The 21,589-nt window shown below is 48.1% G+C and overlaps 2 protein-coding genes across 2 annotated transcripts in view; one reads left to right on the top strand and one right to left on the bottom strand.

Moving 5' to 3' along the window:
* The first annotated feature begins 4,518 nt into the window (after positions 1 to 4,518).
* On the top strand, positions 4,519 to 21,040 carry SCYL3 (SCY1 like pseudokinase 3). The gene is made up of 14 exons (XM_054833059.1): positions 4,519 to 4,647; positions 8,323 to 8,614; positions 9,143 to 9,328; positions 10,008 to 10,121; positions 11,041 to 11,097; positions 11,847 to 11,949; positions 12,265 to 12,376; positions 13,041 to 13,118; positions 14,233 to 14,372; positions 15,096 to 15,283; positions 15,730 to 15,901; positions 17,752 to 17,895; positions 18,503 to 19,239; positions 20,618 to 21,040. Exons 2-14 carry the CDS (start codon positions 8,450 to 8,452, stop codon positions 20,678 to 20,680), a joined length of 2,259 nt encoding a protein of 752 aa, XP_054689034.1. The 5' UTR covers positions 4,519 to 4,647; positions 8,323 to 8,449; the 3' UTR covers positions 20,681 to 21,040.
* FIRRM (FIGNL1 interacting regulator of recombination and mitosis) overlaps positions 20,934 to 21,589 on the bottom strand; it is an 18,928-nt gene continuing 18,272 nt past the window's right edge. Inside the window, exon 25 of the mRNA XM_054833058.1 lies at positions 20,934 to 21,010. Within this exon, the coding sequence (XP_054689033.1) occupies positions 20,992 to 21,010 (19 nt within the window). The 3' untranslated portion in view covers positions 20,934 to 20,991. The remainder of the gene's footprint in view (positions 21,011 to 21,589) is intronic.

Here is a 21,589-nt window from a genome sequence, read left to right as displayed (position 1 = left end):
ATTGCCAAGATTAGAAAATGATTTTAAAAAATACTAGTTTTACAATTTTAAACTGATTCTTATGCAGTTTCTTAGAAAATGTAAAATCTTACTAGAAATACTGCAGAAAACTTGAATTAAACTAATGGGTTTCCAGTGTTGTACCTTTCTAGATTCTTTCCGTTGGTCCGAGCCCACACTTTATTTGCCCAGCAGTTGTGCCACATTTAGTCAAAAGCTTTCAGATATTTTTGTAGTTATAGCTGTGAGAGAAATTACCCAAACTGCATGTTCAGACACAGGCTTTTCTTTTGAGACTGGCACTCGCTCATCAGGCTTTTCCAGAAAATTAGTGTGAAGTTATTTAAAGCAGTTGCCCTTCTCATGGAATGTGTTTTGGGGAAAAAAAATAATGAAGTGGGTCCTTGGAGTATATGCAAACTATCAATGAAACTGAAGGAGCCTTTAATTGGAAGCTTCAGGTTAACGAGGAACTACAGTTGAGCTTCAGCAAACGGGTGGGTGCCTGTAATTGTAATACAGTTGTGACCATGCTGAGAATAAATGGCAGTGGAAAAATTTCTGGCTGCATTTTTAGTATTCAATGTTAGGAGTTTATGAGAAAAGAATAAAAGATCAAGTATTTGTAGCTTTGCCTGGCAGCAGCTAAGAGAAGAACATCATTTATCTGCAAGCAGAGCTTGGTAAAAATTACTCAGCACTTAGTAGCCTGAGGACAGAGCCTGCTAGCCAAGATGAAAACCAGCTGTGCCACTATACTCTCTGAGGCAGGAGAGAGCCTGATTTTCCCTTTAATTACAGTTCCCGAGCCAGAAAGGGGAAAAAAAAAAGATATGAGCACATAGACTTTTCAATCTATATCACATTTCCTGTGGGTGTCAGAGGGAGACTGGAGAGTCTGACCTGTAGGGTAACTTTTTAATTATCTGTATTTATGGATCCAGTCCCTGAGTACTGTATCCTGCATGAAATGGGGCGAGGAGGGATCTGCTTTCTTTTAGCAACTTCTACAACTTCTGTCCTTTCCTCCTTTTCCTGATTTCTCTCCCTGACTTCATATAGCTCCTCTTTTCTTTTCCTACAGCAGCAATCCCTAACCATCCCAGGAGTTTCCTCTTTCCCAGTCTGCTGCTAATTAATTAATTAGTTTGGTTTGGCAGGTGTTTTAGATATAATTAAGCTGTAAAGTTAACAGCACAATGAAATAAGCATAGACCGAGAAGTTCATAGGTCTGTTAGCTGTTATTCAGGCTTTCTGCAGATGTACAGTATAATTTCAGTGAGCAACCTACTTAATGTGGCAGCCTAAGATCTTGTTTTAAATTATTATTTGTACCACGCTAGTACTTAGGAGCTTATTAGGGCAGCAGAGGGTGGGGGAAAGCAAAAGCAAACAAATATCCTTGGCCTAGAGAGCTGATGAAGGACCCAATTCAAAGCCTTTCAAATATGGGGGGTGGTGTGGGGGGGGGGTGGTGTGTGGACCTGTCTGGTAACAGTTTAACATGTGCATTTCATCCTGAAATAAGACTGCTGTGATTCTGTTTAGTTTAATCCACTCTGGATTAAGCGAAACAGGAACAAGATGTATCTTCTTCTGGAATAAGCAGAACAAGCTCTGTTTAGATACCAGAGATTTCAAGCCCCTCTGGCAGGTTCTTCAGTGGAATTCCTGCAATATGCCACTGGTAGCTCAGCTGTCCACCCTTCATGGGAGAAGGCTGAGAATAGCTACAACCTTCATTCCTTCCATGACCATCCTCAAGAAAAATAACATACAGTGAAGCTGACTTACTGGTGCAACTTATGTTGCAGCTGTCAGCCCTTAAAGTTGTTGGGACCTGCTCATTTTTTTTCTTTATGAAGTTCAGGAGAGCGCTCTGAGGTAACAGGAGGCACTGGAACTGCCTGCCTGCGCTAGCAGTGGAAGATGGTGCTGCGTTGCACGTAGTTCACAGGTAGAAGGTGTTTGCAACCAGTCAGTCTAGAAACATACTTCAGTGAGAACACGGACTTTTATGAAGGTGGTATGTTGGGGTCCCTGCCCCCTAAAAAGAGAAACCCACTTCTGTTTGTTAAGAAACTGAGTACTTGAGACTTGTCCTTAGCAGCAAAGAGCTACCGTAATGTAGTTGTAACTAACAGGACTGTGTGGCAGCAGGACATTGCTGGAAAACACATCGGCTGCCGTTGGTGCTGGGAGCACCACCCCAGCCCTGTTTCCTCCCTCGGCCTTTTCCAAAGGCCCTGGGTCTGGAAGAGGAAGAGCTGAGGAACAGCTCAGCTGCAGACAGCGACTGCACTGGAGCCTGCTGGGCCACGCTCCCCAGCCATCCTCAGAGCCCTTACAGGCTCTATTCCATAGATGTGCCCTTTGCTCCGTCATCTTCTACTGTCACTAGCTGTCCCTCCCCAATATGACAGTCACTAGCTGTCCTTGCCCAAGCGACTTAAATAACCAGTTACAAACCTAATGAGACACTTGCGAAGAGCTCTGTGATCCCTCTGGTTCCCTGACTACTCTTTCCTCTTCTGCCCTGTTTTTTTTGCTGTTTTTTTCCTGGGAGCCACATGAATTACACCACAGCCTGAAGCTGCAGCCAAGTTCTGCAAGTAGAAATCAGTAGTTTATTAAGAAATATTTGTCTTTACCTGCAGTTGCTCAGGTTTTCCAATCTTCTGCCTTTCCCCTGCCACAAACAAACAGGCGCACGTACACACAGGTGACATACAAATCCATGCTTAGGCCCTTCAATAAACTGGCAAGGAATGCCCACAGTTCCCCTTATTTTGCACTTTGGGGCTGGGCCTTTTGGCATGACTGTTTGTCCCATTTGGGCCAAAGACTTGGGATCTTTCCCACCTTTGAAAGGGAGAGGTGGCAAAGCTGAACTTCAGTTTCTGTTCCTGTGAGCACTGTCAGCCCATGATATATGACATATTATGCCTCACACACTAGGTAAGACCCATTCTACTTTCCTGCACCCTCTTCCTCCCATCATCTACCTCCTTTATTTAAAAGGACCCACATCACCCAGCTGCCAGAGGAGCAGGCTCCTCCAACTGCTCTGCCCCTTTGTTCCCCCTGACATGCCAGTTTATGGACCTCCCAGTGCACAGGCGTAGGAGAAAGCCTTCCTCTGTGCTTCCCTGAACAGATGGTGACGCTCAGCTGAAGGGAGTCTGGGTGTGGATCTGAGGGGATCCCCGTTTCTGTCCAGATGCCTGCGGCTTCGTTGTGCTGAAGGGAGTCGGCCATAGAGGAGCCTCTGGCTAGCAGACCCGCGTCTCAGGGAGTATCTGCACTGTCCTCGCTCCGGGCATGGACTGGAAGGCTTCGCTAGAAAGCAGGGGAAAGTATATTGCTAAATAATACACTCTACACATTTGTATCAGATTTGACAGCGCAAAATGTAATGCAAGCTAAACTGGTGGAGCCAAGTTACTAAAGCAAGCCAAGGAGTTAAGCAGAGCTTAGACCACCTTTGTTAAAAGCGCTGCCTTTGCCATTAAATCTGTGTCTAGACAGGGCCACGGGTATGGGGTGTGCTGCTGGGCCCTGCTCGCTCGGAGCGTTACGTTCAAAATGATTGAGCAAACCACATCCTAATGCCCTGGCGCTGCTTGAAACTGGAATAACATTGGCAACATGAAAATAGAGTGTGAAAAGCCCAGACCTCCCACTGCACTATAGTAATTCCTTTCAACGTTCGTTCTGCTGTCCAAAATACTCACGTGAAATCTCTCCCAGGAGTCACTTTACTCTGCAGCACAGAGAGCAATTAGTTTTAACGGCATTAAATAGATCTCCTTGTGATGCACGAGTTACACCACCCAAGCAAACGTGCGGGGCTCGGGGCGATGGCGCGGGGAGATGTGTTAGACCACCTGCCTCGCGTAGCCAGTTCTCGCCCCGTCGCCCACCCTTGATTGAGGCTGCTGGGGAAGCTATCGCTCGATTCCCTGCAGCAGTGGGAAGCTGTGGAAGGAAACCGGCTCCCTAAGCGCAGCTGGGGGCAGGAGGCCGCAGCACGTTCAAAGGAGTCAGACCCCTGCTCCCCAAGCACCTGAGACCCATAAATCACAGGCAGCGCAGCTCAGTTCCACACAGCAAAAGAGTTCAGGCGGAGGGCCCGACCTGCCCACCGCGCCTGAGGCGCCGAAACGGAGGATGGGGCTGGCGGCGGGGCAGCTCGGCCGCTGCTGCGGGGCCTGGGCCGCAGCGCAGGCGGGGGCCGCGGAGCTGACCCGAGCGCAGGCCGCACACGGGTAGGCCGCGGTTCAGCGCCGGTGTTCGGTTGCTGCCGCGGTTCCTGAGGGACTGGGGGTGCTGGCAGAGCCGGACCGCGCTCACCGCCGGCACGGAACTGCGGCGGAAAGGGCGAGAGAGGCCTGATGCGAGGCTCGCCCACAACCAAAATGGCCGCCACTGCTTCGTGGGCCGCGCCCTCGTGCAAGATGACCGCCCAGCCGCTTCGCCTGGATCCGCCCGCCGCCAGGAGGCGCGCAAGGCAGGTGGCGGCGCTCCGCCCGCCCGACTCGATGGTGCGCCGCTGCCGGAAGTGCGAGTCGGCGGCAGCGCTGCGAGGGAGGGAGCGGCCGGCGGGGCCGAGGCGGCACCCCCCCCCCCGGGCCGGCGGGGAGCAGGTGGGGAGGGGGCCCTCAGGGGGGGTCCGAGGGATACGGGCTAATGGCGGAGGCAGGTGGTGGCAGGGACTAATGGCGGAGGCCGTTAATGGGGGGCTGACGGGGCTGGGGGGGGGGGCGGCGGGGGTGAGTGGGGAGGCGATGAATGGGGGTGACTGGGGCTCCGCTCCTCCACCCTCCCCAGGGCGCCGGTGGTCTCGGGGACCCGGCATCCCCACCTCCCCTGGCGCCCAGGTAGTGTCCTGCCTGTTCCCGGCGGTGCCCGGCCTGGCGCTGCCCGCGGGCTCGCTGCTGCCGGGGACGTGGCGTCGCGCCTGGGGCCGGGGCTGCGGGGCCGGGGCACGGGCACTCTGCTTCCCCCCGGGCCGGCGCCTCAGGCCTCGCTCAGGACAGGTCCTGCCAGCCCGGCTCAGGAGAGGGTGACGCTGCTCCCTCCGTGCGGGTGTTGGTAACTCACAGGTAGGGTGTGCAGTGGGGGCAAAAGCTCGCTTTTCTGGGGAAAAAAGCAAATACCGCATTGATGACTAGTTGTTTCAAGTGCGCTGCAGGTAGTGGCCGCGTTCCCAGCAGCTGGTGTTACGCTGGTGTTTCTGGTGGAGCCTTCTGCATTAAAACGCCTGCTCTTTCCCCGTGCCTGGTGTCCAGGGTTGAACCGTCCTTCATAACGTGCGATAAACTCACGCTCCCTTCCCCAGAGAGGCTGTTGCCCCCTGATCGCCCACCTGTCCGTGTTCCTGGCGCTGCTTGCACAAAGTGCCCGCTGGACGTTTGCAGTTGCCGCGTTGGGAAACCTTTGTCTTTGGGAGCAAAGCGCTATCACCTCCGACAGCCACTTCCAGGAGGCTCTGCCAGCATGGGAGGCAGGCGGTGGGCAGGGCGAGGGGAAAGCTGGGAGCCGCCTCGCCCTTAGCTGTGGAGTGACAGGGCTCAGTGTACGTGTTTCAGGTGGTTATCTCCTATGTGAGGTGTTATCACTCCACAAATAAGCTAAATTGAAATTCCAACTCTTAACACCGTGGTAGTGAACCTAAGTTGTTCTTAACTACCAGTCCCTCTGTCTCTCCCTGCTGGGCTCCTCTCCATCTCGAGGTGCACTGTGTGTTACATCTCAAGTTCATGCTTACAATTTATTGAAAACAAGATGTCAAAGGGTTATAATGTGGGTAATGCAGTTAACCCACAGAGCATATGTGGTCCTTACGCAGTGTAGTTGTGTGACTGACAGTTTATTTTAGCATCGGAAGAAATCTTCCATGGGTTTAACCACACCTAGGAGTACACCTTTGCAAATGCTTTTGCCTGCTGGAGTTTCAATAGCCAGCATGTTTTGAAGTGCTGTGAAAGAGAAAAGAAACCAAGCAATAGCTTTGTGAAGCTGACGTGTCCCTGAAAAGCGTGGCTCATGGTTCCGCAGGCTGCTGTTGCTGCTTGATGTTTGAAGCTGCTTGTTTGAAGGTGCTCGGCATTTGATACCGAGAGTTGCTGCGCTCCTCCTGAGAGGTGGTTACCTGGAGCAGGGGATGCTTGTTTGGAGCTGGCTGTTGTACCATGGCACTCGAGTAGATTGCAGTTATTTGATTGACTCACGTTACGGTATTTCTGAACTGTGGGTGTCCCTGAAGCCAAATTTGTAACCAGTGAATATGTCCATATGCATTTAGAGGAATGCAAGGCACTAGGTTAGTTCAGATAGATACTTCCAGCTGTTGTGTGCAAAATCTGACTGAGAAATAATTACAGTAGAGCTAGCTAACAAAGCACAGCTGAGAAGAGCAGAAAATGCAGGTAAATGCCCTCAGCTGTGCCCACAAGGAGCAGCCGGTGCCATTGCACACAGGTGTGGAAGGTTAGCGTGGGGTGAGGCAGAGCAGAGCTCCAGGGGCCAGCTGGAGAGGCAGTCCTTCCATCCTGGGGCAGCGGGAATCCTTTGTGCCAAGGAGTTTGCAAGAAAATCCACTTTAGAAATGTGTGTAACTGCTGCACGGTGCTTCCCGTTCACCTCTTAGTCCCTCTGTGTAGTGCTGGGAAGCCGTGGTTTAGACTTCTGTCTATTTCTTAAATTTCTTATATGATTTCTTAAAGGTCACTTTAAAGGAATCTGCACTGAAGAGGTGCAGATCCATCCCTGATGCTAGAGGGGAGAGAATTCTACCAAGTTGCGTGTTCTGTAGATAATTCAGTGTTAGATTTTAGGTGGATCAGGACAGATAACCTCAGTTTAATGTTTCAGACTAGCAGTTGTTGTACACTCACTTGGTATGCTCTGGAGGGTTAAGGTCTGTTCACATCAAACAGTTAGGAGCTGTAATGTCTTCTAGTTCCCATATCTGATGTGTTCGTAGGGGTCATTCCTCCCAGCAAGAAGCCCATCTAGAGTTGTAGCTACCTGTTTGTTACAGAACAGTTAGCTAACAAAGGCAATTAAATGATGTGTGAGCAAGGATTTGTATGAAGTCTGTTAAAAAAGCAGCATTCTGCTACTTCCCAGTGCTGCTGTTGACTGTGCAATTGGCATATTTACATTTAATAAACAAATTGGATCTAATGTGTGTTAATATAGAACGTTTTGGGGAAAGGGGGGCAATCATTTAGGTAACTAATTCCTAACTGAAGCAGTGAAAAGAAGGCAGGAAACTGTGACAACCCAGCTCTCTCTCCAGGAGGCCCCCAGCACTGCTGACCCTGGAGGTCCTGGGAGGGCTTGGACTGGAGATGTGGGAGAGGGCCCAGAGCAGCTCTGTTGGGGAGCTGAGACACCCCCATGTTGTTGCCCTCCTGAAGCCTTGGGTGACAGCTGGAAACAACCGCCATAAAGTGATTCTCCAGTTGCAAAAAATGCCTGGGGGTGGGCAATTTTTTTTTTTTTTTTAATTTTTCCTGAAAACTGAGGTTTTGCTCTCTCCTCCTATCATTACTAAAGATCGTTTGCTGGCTTCTGTATACAGACAGGTATTCAGGGTCTCGCCTGTAGCCTGTGATCACAAGCCTGATTACAGAGCATATGCTCGGTCAGTGTTTTCTAAAAGAGCCTCCGCAATCAGCGTGTTTCTTTTACTGGTTTTGTACGTGAGGAAGCAGCACAAAAATCTGTGTCAGCCTCCTTCTGACAGAGGCTGTGGGTGGAAGGAAGGGTTGGCAGGCAGATGGAATATTTGTCAGAAGCAGAGAAGGTAATCGGAGGGGAAAGCATGCCGCTGGAGGAGGTTACCTGACTAGAGCTTCACTGGAATCCTCTGTGGTTGGAGAATTGAGGAAGGGCCGCTTTTACAAAGGCGCTGGGCTCCTTGTGCCTAAGGCGATGGCAGTCACAGTTCCTAACTGTTGGCTGGGCATAAGCTGAATTAGACCTCTGGAGTAGGTGTCTGCGTGACTGGAGGTATCGGTGGATCCTGGTTTTGGTGGATTCTCGGTTTGGTAGCCAGGTCAAGGACTAGTTGTGGACTCTGTACCATGTTCATCTGTGTGTCAGAGCTGGTGATGCCTGGTGGTGACGCTGGCACAGGTGCCAGCACAGTCCTAGCTCCGCAGCTAGAGTGCTGCTCCCCTGTTGATCTGAACCCTTGTGTTGAACACTTGGTTTCCTTTACAATGTATGGGGCTTTTATTCTTGTCCCTAAACTGAAGGAGAGGATACTAGCAAGATGAGGTTCTTCATGGCTGTTTCATGCTTTGCAGAAAATGCTCTGAAGGTGATCTGGACAGTGCCCGCTGGAACTGAATCTGTCCGAAAAATATCTTACTTCACCCAAAGGCCTGTTTGTCGTCAAGAGGGAACCTCTACAACGGCCGAACTCTGCAAGTGATGGGCTCGGAGAACAGCGCTTTAAAGAGCTATACACTAGAAGAGCCGCCGTTCACGCTGCCAACTGGACACACAATTTATCCGGCCGTGCTACAAGATGGCAAACTTGCTTCGGTCTTTGTGTACAAGCGAGAGAATGAAGATAAGGTTAATAAAGCTGCCAAGGTACTGTAGAGAGCATGCCTGGGACAAGCTTGTCAGAGCTGTCCCTCCTTTTTCTCGGAGGGGTGGGAATCGGTTAATGAGGGTCAAACCCTTGGGGAGTAAGGGCAGGAGAAAAGGTTGAAGTTGACTCTGGCTGCAAACAGCTGCCATGGAGGGGGAGAAAGGGGGCCGGCAGCTGCGAAGCTCATCATGCACCACATGATGTGAGCGGCGGCGGGAAGTGATGTTTGGATAGCAATACCTGTGTTACTTTGGAGGGCACTGGTCTCTTCCTGCAGATATGAGTCAGAGAGTCTTTCTTGAGTGGATCCTACCCAAAATACTGTGTTTCTTCTGTGTAAGACTTTGTATCTAGCTGTATTATAAAAAGTTCTGTGATGAGTGAGTGTGTGTGCTGAGTGCTTGGTGAGGAGCAGGGATGGGCTGCCTAAATTCAAGCAGACAATGTGGCTAAAAGTACAAGGCTAAGCTCTGCAGCCAAAAGAGATGTCTTGGGTGAAATTTAACAGATGTCTTTGTTTCTGGAAGCACCTGAAAACCTTGCGCCACCCTTGCCTTCTGCGCTTCCTCTCTTGTACCGTGGAAGCAAATGGGATCCACCTGGTTACAGAACGTGTGAAGCCTTTGGAGATGGTCCTGGAGATGCTCTCTTCTGCAGAAATCTGCGCAGGGATCTATGACGTGTTGCTGGCACTCATCTTCCTCCATGACAGGGTAGGTACCACCGGCAGCACTCGTGAGGTTTTGGTAGGACCCAGATGCAGTGTGACAGGAAAATGTTGTACTTGGGCTCGTCTGGGTGACTGTGTCATTCCTGGTTCCTCACTAAAAGACAGACCCACACCCCACAGTTCTTTTAGGCTGAAACTGCTAAAATAATTGGCAGCTTTGTAGGAGGAAGGGTAATTGAAAATGCTGTAGGTTTTGGAAGTAAGGGAGCAGTTCTCAATTCATGAACTGGCATCAGCTTGCAGTCCTTCTTACTTTAGGGAAATGGGATTGCTCAGCCTTGGCGTTTATTTACAGCTGTCGCCATGTGTCAGAGATCGGTTGTCACCGCTCCCCTGCTTTGGTGCTGTGTGTTTGTCCACGATGGTAGTTAAATCCCAGCTGAGATTGTAGCTTTTGGGCTTTGTGTTCGTAATTGGAGGTGTTCTCTGGATTTACAGTTGCCTTGCAAGGGCTGTACAGAGCTTTGCCTGCTCTAAAACCCCAGCCCTTCTGCCTGATACCTACTAGTCACGTACCAAACCCTGAAAGACCTTTAGAACTGTGTGCTTTTTGGCAGCTTTTCCTCAGCTCCTCACAGCACCCAATTACCGCTGGCTGATTAAGATTTTACATCTTCATCTATCCCCAAGTCTGTTATCTTTTTTTTTTTTTTATGTTTTAGGGAAAACTAACGCATAACAATGTCTGTTTATCATCTGTGTTTGTAAGTGAGGATGGGCACTGGAAGCTGGGAGGAATGGAAACAGTCTGTAACTTCAGTGAAGCCACCCCAGAGGTAAGAGCCGAGCCAGGCGCACCCTCTGATGCCCGGGAGAGGTCCTTCCAGTTACTTGCAGTTACTACTAAGTGTATTGGCTCACTTCAAGCTCTGACCTGAATCTTTCCCCTAAGAACACCGTAACTATACGCTGCAACTTCTACACAATCAGAAACTGATTCCACATTAGCCGAAAACCAGCTGCTTTTCTAAGGGAGACTGCTGGCTGAAGGGTAGGTTAGGACTGAGGGGAGTGAGAAATCTTTGCTCCTCTAGACTGATTTAAAACAAACAAAGCTTTAGAAGCAGGAAGGTCCAGGTTGAAATGAATCAATAAGAAAAATAATTTCAATGAGACTTTAGCTTTTGCTGCTGGCATCTTCATTGCTTGTTACTGGTCTTGGCAGAAAAATTCCTGATTTGATTTCTGCTGCATGCTGTGCAGAGTCATTGCTGCAGCCTGGCGCTGTGTTGTAACTGTATATTGCCTTTTCTCCCAGAGGATCCACAAATCCTTCACAAACTGCATTGAGTGTCCCTGGCGTGTGTCACCCTTCAGAAGGGATCAGGCAGACACGCAACCGGCGTGCATGGTGGCGCGCAGCAATGCAAAGAGTGCGGCAGTAAAACCTGAGTGCTAAAGCTCACGAAATTCTTTCCCCGTCCAGATGGAACATGCGGAAGGATGGGACTGAGGACCTAAATGGATGAGTTGGCTGTGATGCCCTGAAGTTGCTCTCTGTCAGCTTGGTGCTTCACACCCAGTCCATTTGTGCTTCCCCTCCGGGCAAAGCAAAGCGCAGCCTGCCCTGGATGCCAGCCGCAGGGGCAGACCTCCTGCCATGCCGCTCACCCTGGCCCTGGGGAGAGCCTGCTCCTGCTGCGTGGCACAGATAGGTGATTGAGGCAGCTCACGTCTCCCCTCTTCTCCTTCCAGTTCCTCTCTCATGTCAAGTCGGTACGAGACCAGTCATGCATCCCTTGCGAGGAGATGGTGAGTAACATCGCTTGCTGGTGGAACTTCTTGCTGGCAATAAATAAAAGTGCAATGTTTGGGAAATAGTTTTCATTCACATATTTTATTTCCTTACGGCTGAGTGGGAGGAAGTGGCTGGTGGATAATACCTGAGGTTTACTCTCTTCCTTTTTTTTATCTCCCTTCCCTCCGATCCCTGGTTTGGGTATGGTGTTGGGCACGGGGAGGTGACATTCTGAATGAGGAGCGATGGGACAGCAGGTTGTTACACTGTTTTTCAAACACTTCATGTTGCAGATTTAATGCCTGCAAATCTCCAAAGCTTTGCAGAAATGACAGAGTAGTTGCTGAGTTGCTGTGGTTGCACAACAGTGTAGCTCTCACATACAGCAGCCTTTTTTTTTTTTTTCCACTCATTAGTCACCATTAAGCATCCTATGAGTTGCTTATGCTAAAGGAGCGCTCTTTCTCTCTCTAATTATCCCGTTTCCATAGAAATGCTGAAAGTTGTTGACTTGCAATTGCTGCATGCATTCATGGGGGAATCGTTTCATCGTGATGTAGTTGCTCCTTTGGGCTATAAATTCCCCGGTGGAGGTTTTTTTAGCATAATATTCTACTTGTAGAATACTTAGTGGAGCTTTGGTGCTATAAAAAGAATTGGAGAGCGTATGTGGTGGGGGGTGTGCGTGGGAGTAGAGATTCATGGAAACTACCAAGTATTTCATAAACTTCTGCTTTGCTCATCTTTTTGGGTTTATTTTCAGTCTGCGGATTTCAAAATTCTGCCCAACAGCTATGGGCACGCGAGGGATGCCTACGCATTTGGAACAATGGTTGAAAATCTCCTGACAGTCCTAAATGATCAGGGTGAGGAATGACACGTTTATTTTGTGACTGACAGCTCTCCGTAGCTTATTCCTTGCCTTGGCAGCAGTCAGAGGTTCACTTGGTCCTGCCCCACCAGCTGCTTCATCAAGGGTGAGGGACACAGGCCCCAATAGCCAGGAAGCCTAGGGAGAGAAGTGGAAATGCTGTTTTCCGTTCCTTTAGGGACAGATATGAGCAATTTTGCTACCAAATAAGAGCTTCTAAAAATAAGGTTTTTGGGAGGGTGGAGGACTCCTGAACATAGCTTGTTCAGTGTTGAGAGAGAAATCTAACTGTAGGTGCTCTGGCTTTCAGTTTCAGCAGATATTCTCTCCAGCTTTCAGCAAACCTTGCACTGTACACTGCTGAACCCAGATCCAAAGTGTCGTCCACCACTGTCCAGCTTACTGTCTCACGAGTTCTTCAGGTAAGGAAAGGAATAGCCTGCCCCTCTTGGTAGGTCTTAATACTGCTTGTTTCTGCATTGCAAACGTGAAGGTGTGTTACTTATTGGATGGGGAGTGCAGATGTAATCCCTACCTCTTACAGGGATCTTTGACAAAGACACTCCTTAAATTAAGAAAGCACGATCAGCCTTCCAAGTGAGGTGCTGAGCTAGCAGTGGTGACAGAAGTGCGTCCCTTTGTCACATGCAGTCAGTTGCATCTCCCCAGGCTCGTGGGAGGTGGTGGGGAACACTCTAGAAAATAAAATCATTAGCGATACTGCTGGCGCAAAGCAGGCTCTGTGATAATCCAGGTGTCTGCTGTCACCTGAGGGCTTCTCTGGGTGGTGGCATTAGCGTAGGGTGGCACTTCCTTGCCCCAGAGAGCTGGTCAGAGGTGGCTGATGCTGCGTTGCCCCAGTCTCCCTGTGAATTGCCAACTTCAAAGTGCAGCACTGCGCAGGCGCAGCTGTTGGGTAACCCCTCACACCCCCATGCTGGTGTTCGTGGTCCCCCAGTGTTTGACTTGTGTCCCTCTGTCTAGTTCTCTCTGCTAAATGAAGGACAGGGATTTGTAATCTCTGAGTTGCGGGTGGTTTAAGCATCGATAAGGATCACACTTGACAGCCTACGTTTTTGTGCTTAGGAATGATTTTCTGGAAGTTGTGAATTTTCTGAAGACCTTAACACTAAAGTCTGAGGAGGAAAAAACTGAATTTTTCAAGTAAGTGAAGGAACTGTAATCTGGAAGCTTCTTATTTCAGAAATACTTCTGCCAAATGGGATTGTGGAGGACCTGGAAAGGCTGATGGCCAGAGAGGTAGTTCCTCAGGTGCCAGACTCTGATTGCTTTGGCAGAACATTGTTTGCTCTGTATTTTTCTTTCTTTTTCCCATATAAGAGCCTGGGTGTTCTCACAGAGCTATTTTCCTGCCTGTTTTATACCTCTGTGGTCACTGTCAGTTGTAACACTGCTTTGATTCCACTAGTTTGAGACTAAGTGGAGGAAATGAGAGGAGAACAGGGATCTTAGCAGGAGCATTCAGCCTGGTTCCCACAGCAGTGTTTACTGAGGGAGGGAATGAATACTTTGCTTAAAGATAATGCAGTGTTGCCCCTTTATCAGGCAGAGAGGCTTTCACAGCGTGTGCACTATTGCTCTTAGTCTCATCCAAACCGAGAGAAAAGCAGTAACTGTTACTGCTGTTTTAAAAATGAAAATCCTACGAGGAAGAGCAGTTGCACAAAATCAAACTTTGTGACTTTAAATAAACCCAGCCTGTTGGCCACCTCCAAAATGTGTTCAGCGGAAGTGGTTTCAAAATGGGATTCCCTTTTTGCAAGGGAAGCTTCCCTTGTGTGGTGGGTAGAACAGCCTTTTCTCAAGCAGTTGGAACCTTCCTGCGATGCACCAGGTTGTGGGGTGAAGGGACAACTCTCTACTGCAGTTTTAACACTGTAGCGCTTCATGGGAAGACACCAGCTCCAAGGCAGTTTGATGCCGTAGCCGTGAGCAGCTTCTCAGAGGAGGAAGCCTTCATGTGCCAGCTGCAGGTGCGCAGTGCTTCTGGATGGGCTTGTGACGGCCTGTGATCCGGGTGCGGGGCTTCACGGGATGTGTCCCTAGCTCCCGTTTTCTGTTACCTTTGCCTGAAGGCGTCAGGCAGGAGCAGAGCCTTGTCCTAGGTTAGAGCACACGCAGCGTTAAGAGGCTGTGATGGGATGCTGTCTGTAGGACATGAGGCAAATGCAAAAAGAGGGAAAAGCGATACTAAGGGAAACAGTTGTAAATGCATGGAAGGCTGCCTTGATCCTAATTGCTTTCTCCTGGAACGCAGATTCCTGCTGGACAGGGTGGCCGGCTTGTCAGAGGAGCTGATAGCGTCACGGCTGGTGCCTCTTCTACTCAATCAGCTTGTGTTTGCAGAACCTGTAGCTGTCAAGAGTTTTCTTCCTCATCTGCTGGGTCCAAAGAAAGGTGACCTTTAAATACTTTCTCTCTTCACAATTATTACTGACAAGTTTGGAATGAAGTCAGAGTGGTCGTTCCATTGAATAGTGGTGTTTCTTTAACCAGAACAAGTACCCTAACGTACAAACTGGAAAGGACAGTTGTGTGTGCTTCCCCATTTGCAGTACTTTGCTCTGTTGATTCTGGGAGGAGAATTAGGAATTGCCTGAGCTCTTTCCCAGGTTTGCATGTTGCCCACCCAGGCTTTCCATGTGGCTCACTGTATATCCCTCTTCTCACTTTTCCCCTTCCCTGCTTGCCCTTTCTTCTGCCACTGCACTCCTCCTCCTGTAAAGGGCGCTCAGTCTCTCCTTTCCTATGTAAGAGGTGTTCAGCATGTCTTGCTGGATCCCCAGCTGTCTCTGTCCCTGCTGTTTGCCTCCCCTCTCTTAAAGCTATTTTTCCTAAATAGCTGCTGGTGTTTCAGCCAAGCAATACCTGTCTTGTTACTGTTTGACCCTCCGTGTTCAGAGCCGTTGCGTCGAGCAATGGCCACTGGCACCATGCCTCTCCTCCCTCCCGTCTCTGACATCCCAAGCAAGCTGTGTCAGCAGCTGACAAAGACTCAGACCTGGCAGTGAGGTGACACTGCAGATCTCGGCTATGACGGTTTCTCAGCAAGTAGCTTTTGGGTGAGCCGTCTCTCATCGTCGGAAGCGGCCTTTTCCCATCTTCACCTCTCTTCCCTAGAGCAAATTGGAGAAAGCCAGACCAGCTGCCTCCTGTCGCCAGCCTTGTTCCAGACACATGTCATTCCTGTGTTGCTGAAGCTATTTGAGGTTCACGAGGAACACGTTCGAATGGTGTTGCTGTCTCACATTCATGCCTACGCGGAACTGTTCTCTCGGGAGGAGTTGAAAAACATCATATTGCCACAGGTTAAGGACAGTGAAACAATATGCGGTATATCCTAGAATATGGGGCTTCCGCTGGTTGCGTTGATTCTTAGTTTAAAGTTAGGATCTCGTAGTGCTGGCCACAAACAGTTTGCAACCTCCTTTCTATGCGAGCCCTAACCCTTACACCCCACCCTGATCTGGAGTACAGGTTTTGTTAAATCCGACGCCCTCTGTCACACACACACACCACTTGTGCCAATACCTGTCGGCCTTGACTGGCAGCCTCGTGACAAGAGACTGTGTTTCTGTTTCACACCACAGCTGTCAAGAATGGAGGAGTCTCAGCTCAGGGTGCCTTGGCGTTATCTACTGAGAGCAGTAGCAGATTGTAGAAATGAAATGTGCCGCAAATATAACATTTAAAGGGGAAAAATGAAAAAGCAGAATTTTCTGTCCTTGGTAATGTTGTTATGTTCTTGGTGTAGGTATTGCTGGGCCTTCGAGATACCAGTGACTCTATCGTTGCAATAACGCTGCACAGCTTAGCAGTTCTCGTCTCCCTGCTTGGACCTGAAGTAGTTGTAGGTGGAGAAAGAACGAAGATTTTCAAAAGCTCTGCACCAAGCTTCATGAAAACTGCAGATCTCTCCCCAGAAGGTAAACGATACAGCCAGGGTGCTCTTGGGATTCCTGCCTGTTCTATCCAAGCAACCCAGGCAGAATTTCTTGGATGATTAATCTGTTGCTGTTGACAGGTTAATTGGGAAAAAAAAAAAAAAGCTAATTTGCAGCTAAACTTAATTAGGTGCCGTTTGCAGATACAGAATTGATATTGGAAGAAGAGTTATACAAAAGTATTTTAAATGTAGGGAATATATGGAAAAAATCTTAAATCTCTGCTTCATTTAAGTATCTCTGTAAGTAAAGGAGATTGTTATGGGTGTGTGTTTGTCTTTGGTGGAAAAGCTATACTGCCCTTCTAATGGACTTATGTCAGATAGTTGTTTAATATTCCCTCTAGTCCTTCATGTTTTAAAAAATAGTAAATCTCATCCTCTTCCCCCAATTTCTATTCATAGATTGGAAAAGGAATACGAACTTCCCTATTTTCTCAGCTCTCAGGAGGCTTTTCAGCTAATCCAAATGAAGAAAGTAATCCCTGCACCTGCTAGATCACTTGGAACCAAGTGTACTAAAGGAAAGCTTTTCTGGATAGTCAAACTAAGAATGCTTATAACTGGAGGGAAGAATCGCCATTTGTTCTACTTTAGATGTATAGATACCAAATGAAATGCATGACAGAGATCAGTTTAAGTATAAATGTTTTCTTCCTGATTACGCGTGTACTGCCAGCTACCACCCTTTATTAAAATCTGTGGATGGCTCATTGCATTATTTTGCTTTACATTATTTTAGTAGGCTATAGTATATAAACCCCTTTGGATTACATGCTAAAACCAGGTTTATTTTTCACAATATAATTAGACCTGATTAAACTATTGACAAACAACAAAAACCCCACCTTTGTCCTCAACAGTGACAACCTGCAAAACCAGTACTAGAGGCTGAACAAGCTGTTTGCTTAAGCCCCTCAAAGGAGGTACATTTTATCAAGGGCTCTTTGGGGAGGGGCTGGGTTGTGTGTGTTAATTGCAGCCCTTCCCAGTGCCACAGGCCGTGCACTAAGGCCTAGCCTAGGCAGGCGCAGCTGGCTGGGAACACTGGTGAGCCACGTGGAAGCAGCTGCAGCACAGGCCCAAGCCGTGCTGTTTTAGGAGGGAGGCAGCAGGGCCTCGGACAGCCGAGGCCGGTGCTGATGAATCACCACCACAGCTCCCAAAGATGAACTGGAACTGGGTGGTTGCCAAGCTGTGTCATCACTGGCCCAGGGAAACAAACTGCCTTGTGCAGCTTCTAAGCGTGGCCTCTGCTGCCTGCCACCCCACTGCCCCTCAGGTGTGATATGGGGGAGGCTGTCACACAGCCCTCAGGGTTGAGCCTCTTGTTCCTGTAAGCTGCTTTACTCATGCCCAGGCATAAGAGAGGGTTTGTGTAGTGGCATGAGTTTGCTTATGCTTTGAGGAGTTGTGACTATCAGTGCTGTGCTTTTGTATGAGAGGCCGGTAACAGGGCAGTTGTGATGGCATGCAGTGCAGAAACTGGGATTTTGGATCCAGCCAGGTGGCAGACAGCATTTTTTTTTTTTAAGCATCTGTTATGATCATCATCAGTTTGTTCATTGTGTATTTCTTGAAAGACGATACCAGCAGAAATTGACCCTTGAAAGTTGCCTAAACTGTACTGGCAAGAGCTGCAGGTGGTGGGAACAGAGGAGCATTGTGTTACACACAGCTCAAGGGGGGCAGCTGGTGGATCACCGTGCCAATCTTCATTCAGTATTGCTTGTCGGCGTTGTAAATAATGTTCTGATATTGCGGGCAGTTTCAACTAAGACTGACATCACACCTTGTGGACCTGGTGTCCTTTCTTTTCTTTTATCCCTGCAGATTCTCCCAGTCACGTTGTAAGCAATCAGAGAAATCAAACCTCTCGGCCTTTGAAAAACAATTCTAGTGCATTCTCCATTGCTGGAAATGTACCTGTCAAGAAGCTTTCTGTGCGACAAGACAATCCCCTGGCTTTAAAAACAAGTAAAACTTTGCCCTAACTCTTCCTTTTTAGAAATCAAGTGTCTTACAAATGAAATGTTGCTTGAAAAGATGTTTGTTTTCCCCATATGCTGATCTGAAAGAGATACAGTGAATCAAGGAAGGTAACTGATGGAAGGAGAGTGTGACCCTTGACTTCCTAAGGAATAGTTACTGACGTGGTTGGGAATCTGATATACACAAATGGCTGGCTGGCATTAAATTTCAGTTTCCTTACCCCAGGTTCTCTGCTGTGCTTTCACCCCTCCCACAGCTTGGCAGATACACTAGATTTATATGTCAGCTCATTCTCTGACCTCAGAAGCTGACTCTGTTTACTTTCATGGCCTTTTTTCAGTCACTTATTGCTTATCAGCAGGTCAGCTTTTATTGCCCCAGGGCTTTGAGAGGAATACCCCTCCTTTGCAAGTAAGAAGGTGTTTGTGCTTTCCCCTATGAGAGGAGCTTGGCACTGAAGCACCTTTCTAACCAGCATTACTGGCTTATTTCTGTGCAGGGTGCTACCTGTGATGTCCAGGAGTTTTAAGCACAACTCTGTCTTTACACTTACTCTCTTGAAATGAGTATGTAACAGCTTTGTCTTCCACAGGTGAGCAAGACACTCAGTCTCCCCTGAATGGAATTCCTGGAAGCATTACTACCCTAGGGAGCAGCAGGAACTCTTTGACTACCTCCGAAAAGCCAGCAGAGGAGTGGCCAGACTGGAGTGAGCCAGAGGAGACAGACACTGAGAAAACTGTGAACATTCAAATTCAGCCCCGAGAGCTGCGGGGCAGCGTGGGACCTTACTTTGCTGAACATGATGTAGATGAGAAGCCTTGGGATGACTTTGAGCCCAGCAGCCCTAGTCCTGAACTGTCCTCAGGAAACTGCCTCACTGTGACACAAGCTGACGCAGTTGAAACGCCGAGGCCTCTGCCAGGTACCCATCAACTGAGCAAAGAATCCAAAAGCCTCAGGCTGAGTCCCCCGGCAAAGTCCTGCCCCAGAAACAGCTGGAGCAATGACAAGTGGGACCACCAGCAACAACTGGGAGAAACTGTGCTGCCAAAAACGACCTCTCAGGACAGGTTGAAGTCTTCATCAGAGTCTGGCCTAGGAGAAGAATTCACGATCAAAGTGAAGAGGAAACCTGTGCGAGACCCTGAGCTGGACTGGTTTGCTGACATGATCCCAGACATTAAACCTTCTTCAGCTGTCTTGATTTTACCTGAAGCGAGGACAGAGGCAATTGTTCCCAGTCACTCTGGTGCAGTATCGCACAGAGAAGGTGCCTCCCAAAATGTGCTGTTTTCATCCAGATTTGCAGCAGCTGACGTTCTTGAGGTAAGAGGCTATAGGCAGTGGGGTTTAAATGACACTGCACCTGAGAGGATCCTAAAGCATGTACATAGCACAAATGGCTGTGGTAGCACTGGCTGGGTCCTTGATGAGATGGTGGATAACCTGGGGCAGTATCAGCAGCATACAACTGTACGGTTGACTCTTTACCTGTGAATACAAGATGCTGAGCTCTGAATGATGCATCTTATCAGGCACCAGGTAATTCAGTGGGCCCCTACTACAGCAGCAAGAGAGCTGTGTTAAGAAACAGTGAGGGAATGGACTTAACTTGTACACTACTAAAGGCACTGACTAAGGAATTTTAGCTCCAGCTTTTAATTTGTGCTGCTGTATCCTGGATGCAAGGACCTGACAGTATGTTAGGGAGAGTCTTGGTTTGTCAGGCAGGTAAACCAAGGCTGGATCCTGTCTGCTGAGCAGGCACAGCCCCATGCACAAACAGAAGGGGGCTTTCCAGCACAGAGGATGCTCAGGACTCAGTGCGGCTCCTAGGAAAACCTAATAGCACTGTAAAAAAAAAAAAAAAAAAAAAAAAAAAAAAGGACCAGGAACCCAGAACCTCTGGATTACAGAGTAAAGCTTTTTGGGTGCTTTGTCTTCATGAAAAGAGTAGCTGACACAGTTCTCCATTTCAGAGAACCAGGGGGTTATAAAGCTGCCTCTTTAAGTAAGCAGGTAAATCCCTCTAGCCCCATCACAGAGGCACCAGAGACTGCTTCTGTTTCTTACGCGGGGAGGTAGCATTCCCACCACTGCCACCTGAACTCATAACTCCATTAGGAAATAGGTGTTGATTTCAAGTTGTTTTGCTAATTCAGCCTCAAGAGAGGTACCAACCAGGGTAGCAGGTAGCATGGGGAAGAGGAGCCCTGGATGTAAAGTGAAGTTGTTTACAACATGTGAAAATGGCACACTTAATTTTTTTTTTTTTTTAAGAAGGACTGTTGTGGTATCAACCACATTTGAGGGGGGGAGAAGTAGAAGAGCTGTGGTGAGATCAAAGTTATATTGTTAGAATACAGCAGAACAACAGCTGTTTTCTAGGGGGAAAGAAATAATCTAGTTTATAGCATCCTGTTCTTAATGGGAAATGTTTTGGGACATACAGTTCTTGCTTTAATTTTAGGAAAAAATATAAGAATCTCCCTGTTGCTTTGCTCTTTGTCTTTAAGGTGTTTCCTTTTGTTGTTAAAAGTTCTTTAAGAAAGCAAGCTCCAATTACTGGCACTTCATTTCTGGTCTTATGAGGGGCTTTTGGCATTCTGGATGAACGCCTTGCTCTGCCGCGGCAAGGGGCTGTGTGCTAAGTACAGTAGTATGGTACACGTGCCTTAATATTGGTAACTTTACATGATTCTAGGCTGAAGCTGCAGGCTGGGGTGAAGAAGAGGAGTTGAACTGGGAAGATGATGCTAACTGGTAATGGGACTGAAAGAGACAAAGGCAATTTATGGTGCATTGGATTCTGTAAGAGAAGTGGCTGCTTCCCCGATACAATGGATAAGTACCTCAGCACTGGCTGCAGCAGCCAGTGAGATCCCGTGGGGCTGATCTCTTGCAAAGGATGCTCCTTTCCAGCCTGTGCCAAAAACCGCAGGGGTGAGGCCTGCACTCAAGCAATATGCCCAGCTGTGGTGTGTGCCACCGCTACCAGAAAGAGGAACAGCGCGATGGGTGTGTTGGTGCCGATGTGCTACTGGAGGCCAAGAGCGGTGTAAGCGATTGTTCCAGAACTCATCCCTGCTCTGAAAAACTGATGACAATAAATGAAAGTCACACTGAGTTCCTTGGTTAATGTGCCTTTTTCTTTTTTTTTTAATTTCTTCAGAAAAGTAAAGCCCTTTTAACTTTTTAGCTAAGAGATAGTTTTAAGATGAATGTACAGTTTACTCAACTTATTTATTTCTGTTTATATAGTTCTGTCAGTGGATGGCACAAGAGGTGCTACGAACTGTGCAGTGAAGGACCACTGAACACAAACTGCTTAAGCTCCGCATTCTTTCTGCTCTTAACTGTGACCAATAAAGATTATTTTTAAAAGATGACCCTAGCGTGGAGTGGAACCAGCAGCAGAGGTATGTTCAGAGAACAGTAGAGAGCCTTAAATTGTTATTTTTGAGTGTATTTTAAAATTAAGATAAAAACACCTACTGCCTGGTCACCTGCATGTGACAGGAACAAAGGTAACTGTTACTTTTACCACAGATCCAAACATCTTAGTATTCAGAATACAGTTTTGTGAAATGTTTATCATCATATAGTAGCTTAGAGCAAGCTATACATCAGCAATATACAAAATGACAGCTCAGATGCACAATAGTGTCCATTAAAA

The sequence above is a fragment of the Grus americana genome, chromosome 8 (assembly GCF_028858705.1).
Source record: "Grus americana isolate bGruAme1 chromosome 8, bGruAme1.mat, whole genome shotgun sequence".
NCBI lineage: Eukaryota > Metazoa > Chordata > Aves > Gruiformes > Gruidae > Grus > Grus americana.
This window is presented reverse-complemented; position numbering and strand designations above follow the sequence as displayed.

Bases quoted from the DNA above. Each gene is read 5' to 3' on its own strand.
- SCYL3 (XM_054833059.1), top strand. From the start codon at position 8,450: ATGGGCTCGGAGAACAGCGCTTTAAAGAGCTATACACTAGAAGAGCCG. The intron at 15,284-15,729 runs GTTAAGGACAGT...TTCTTGGTGTAG, and splicing joins AAAACATCATATTGCCACAG to GTATTGCTGGGCCTTCGAGA. The intron at 15,902-17,751 runs GTAAACGATACA...TTATCCCTGCAG, and splicing joins TGCAGATCTCTCCCCAGAAG to ATTCTCCCAGTCACGTTGTA.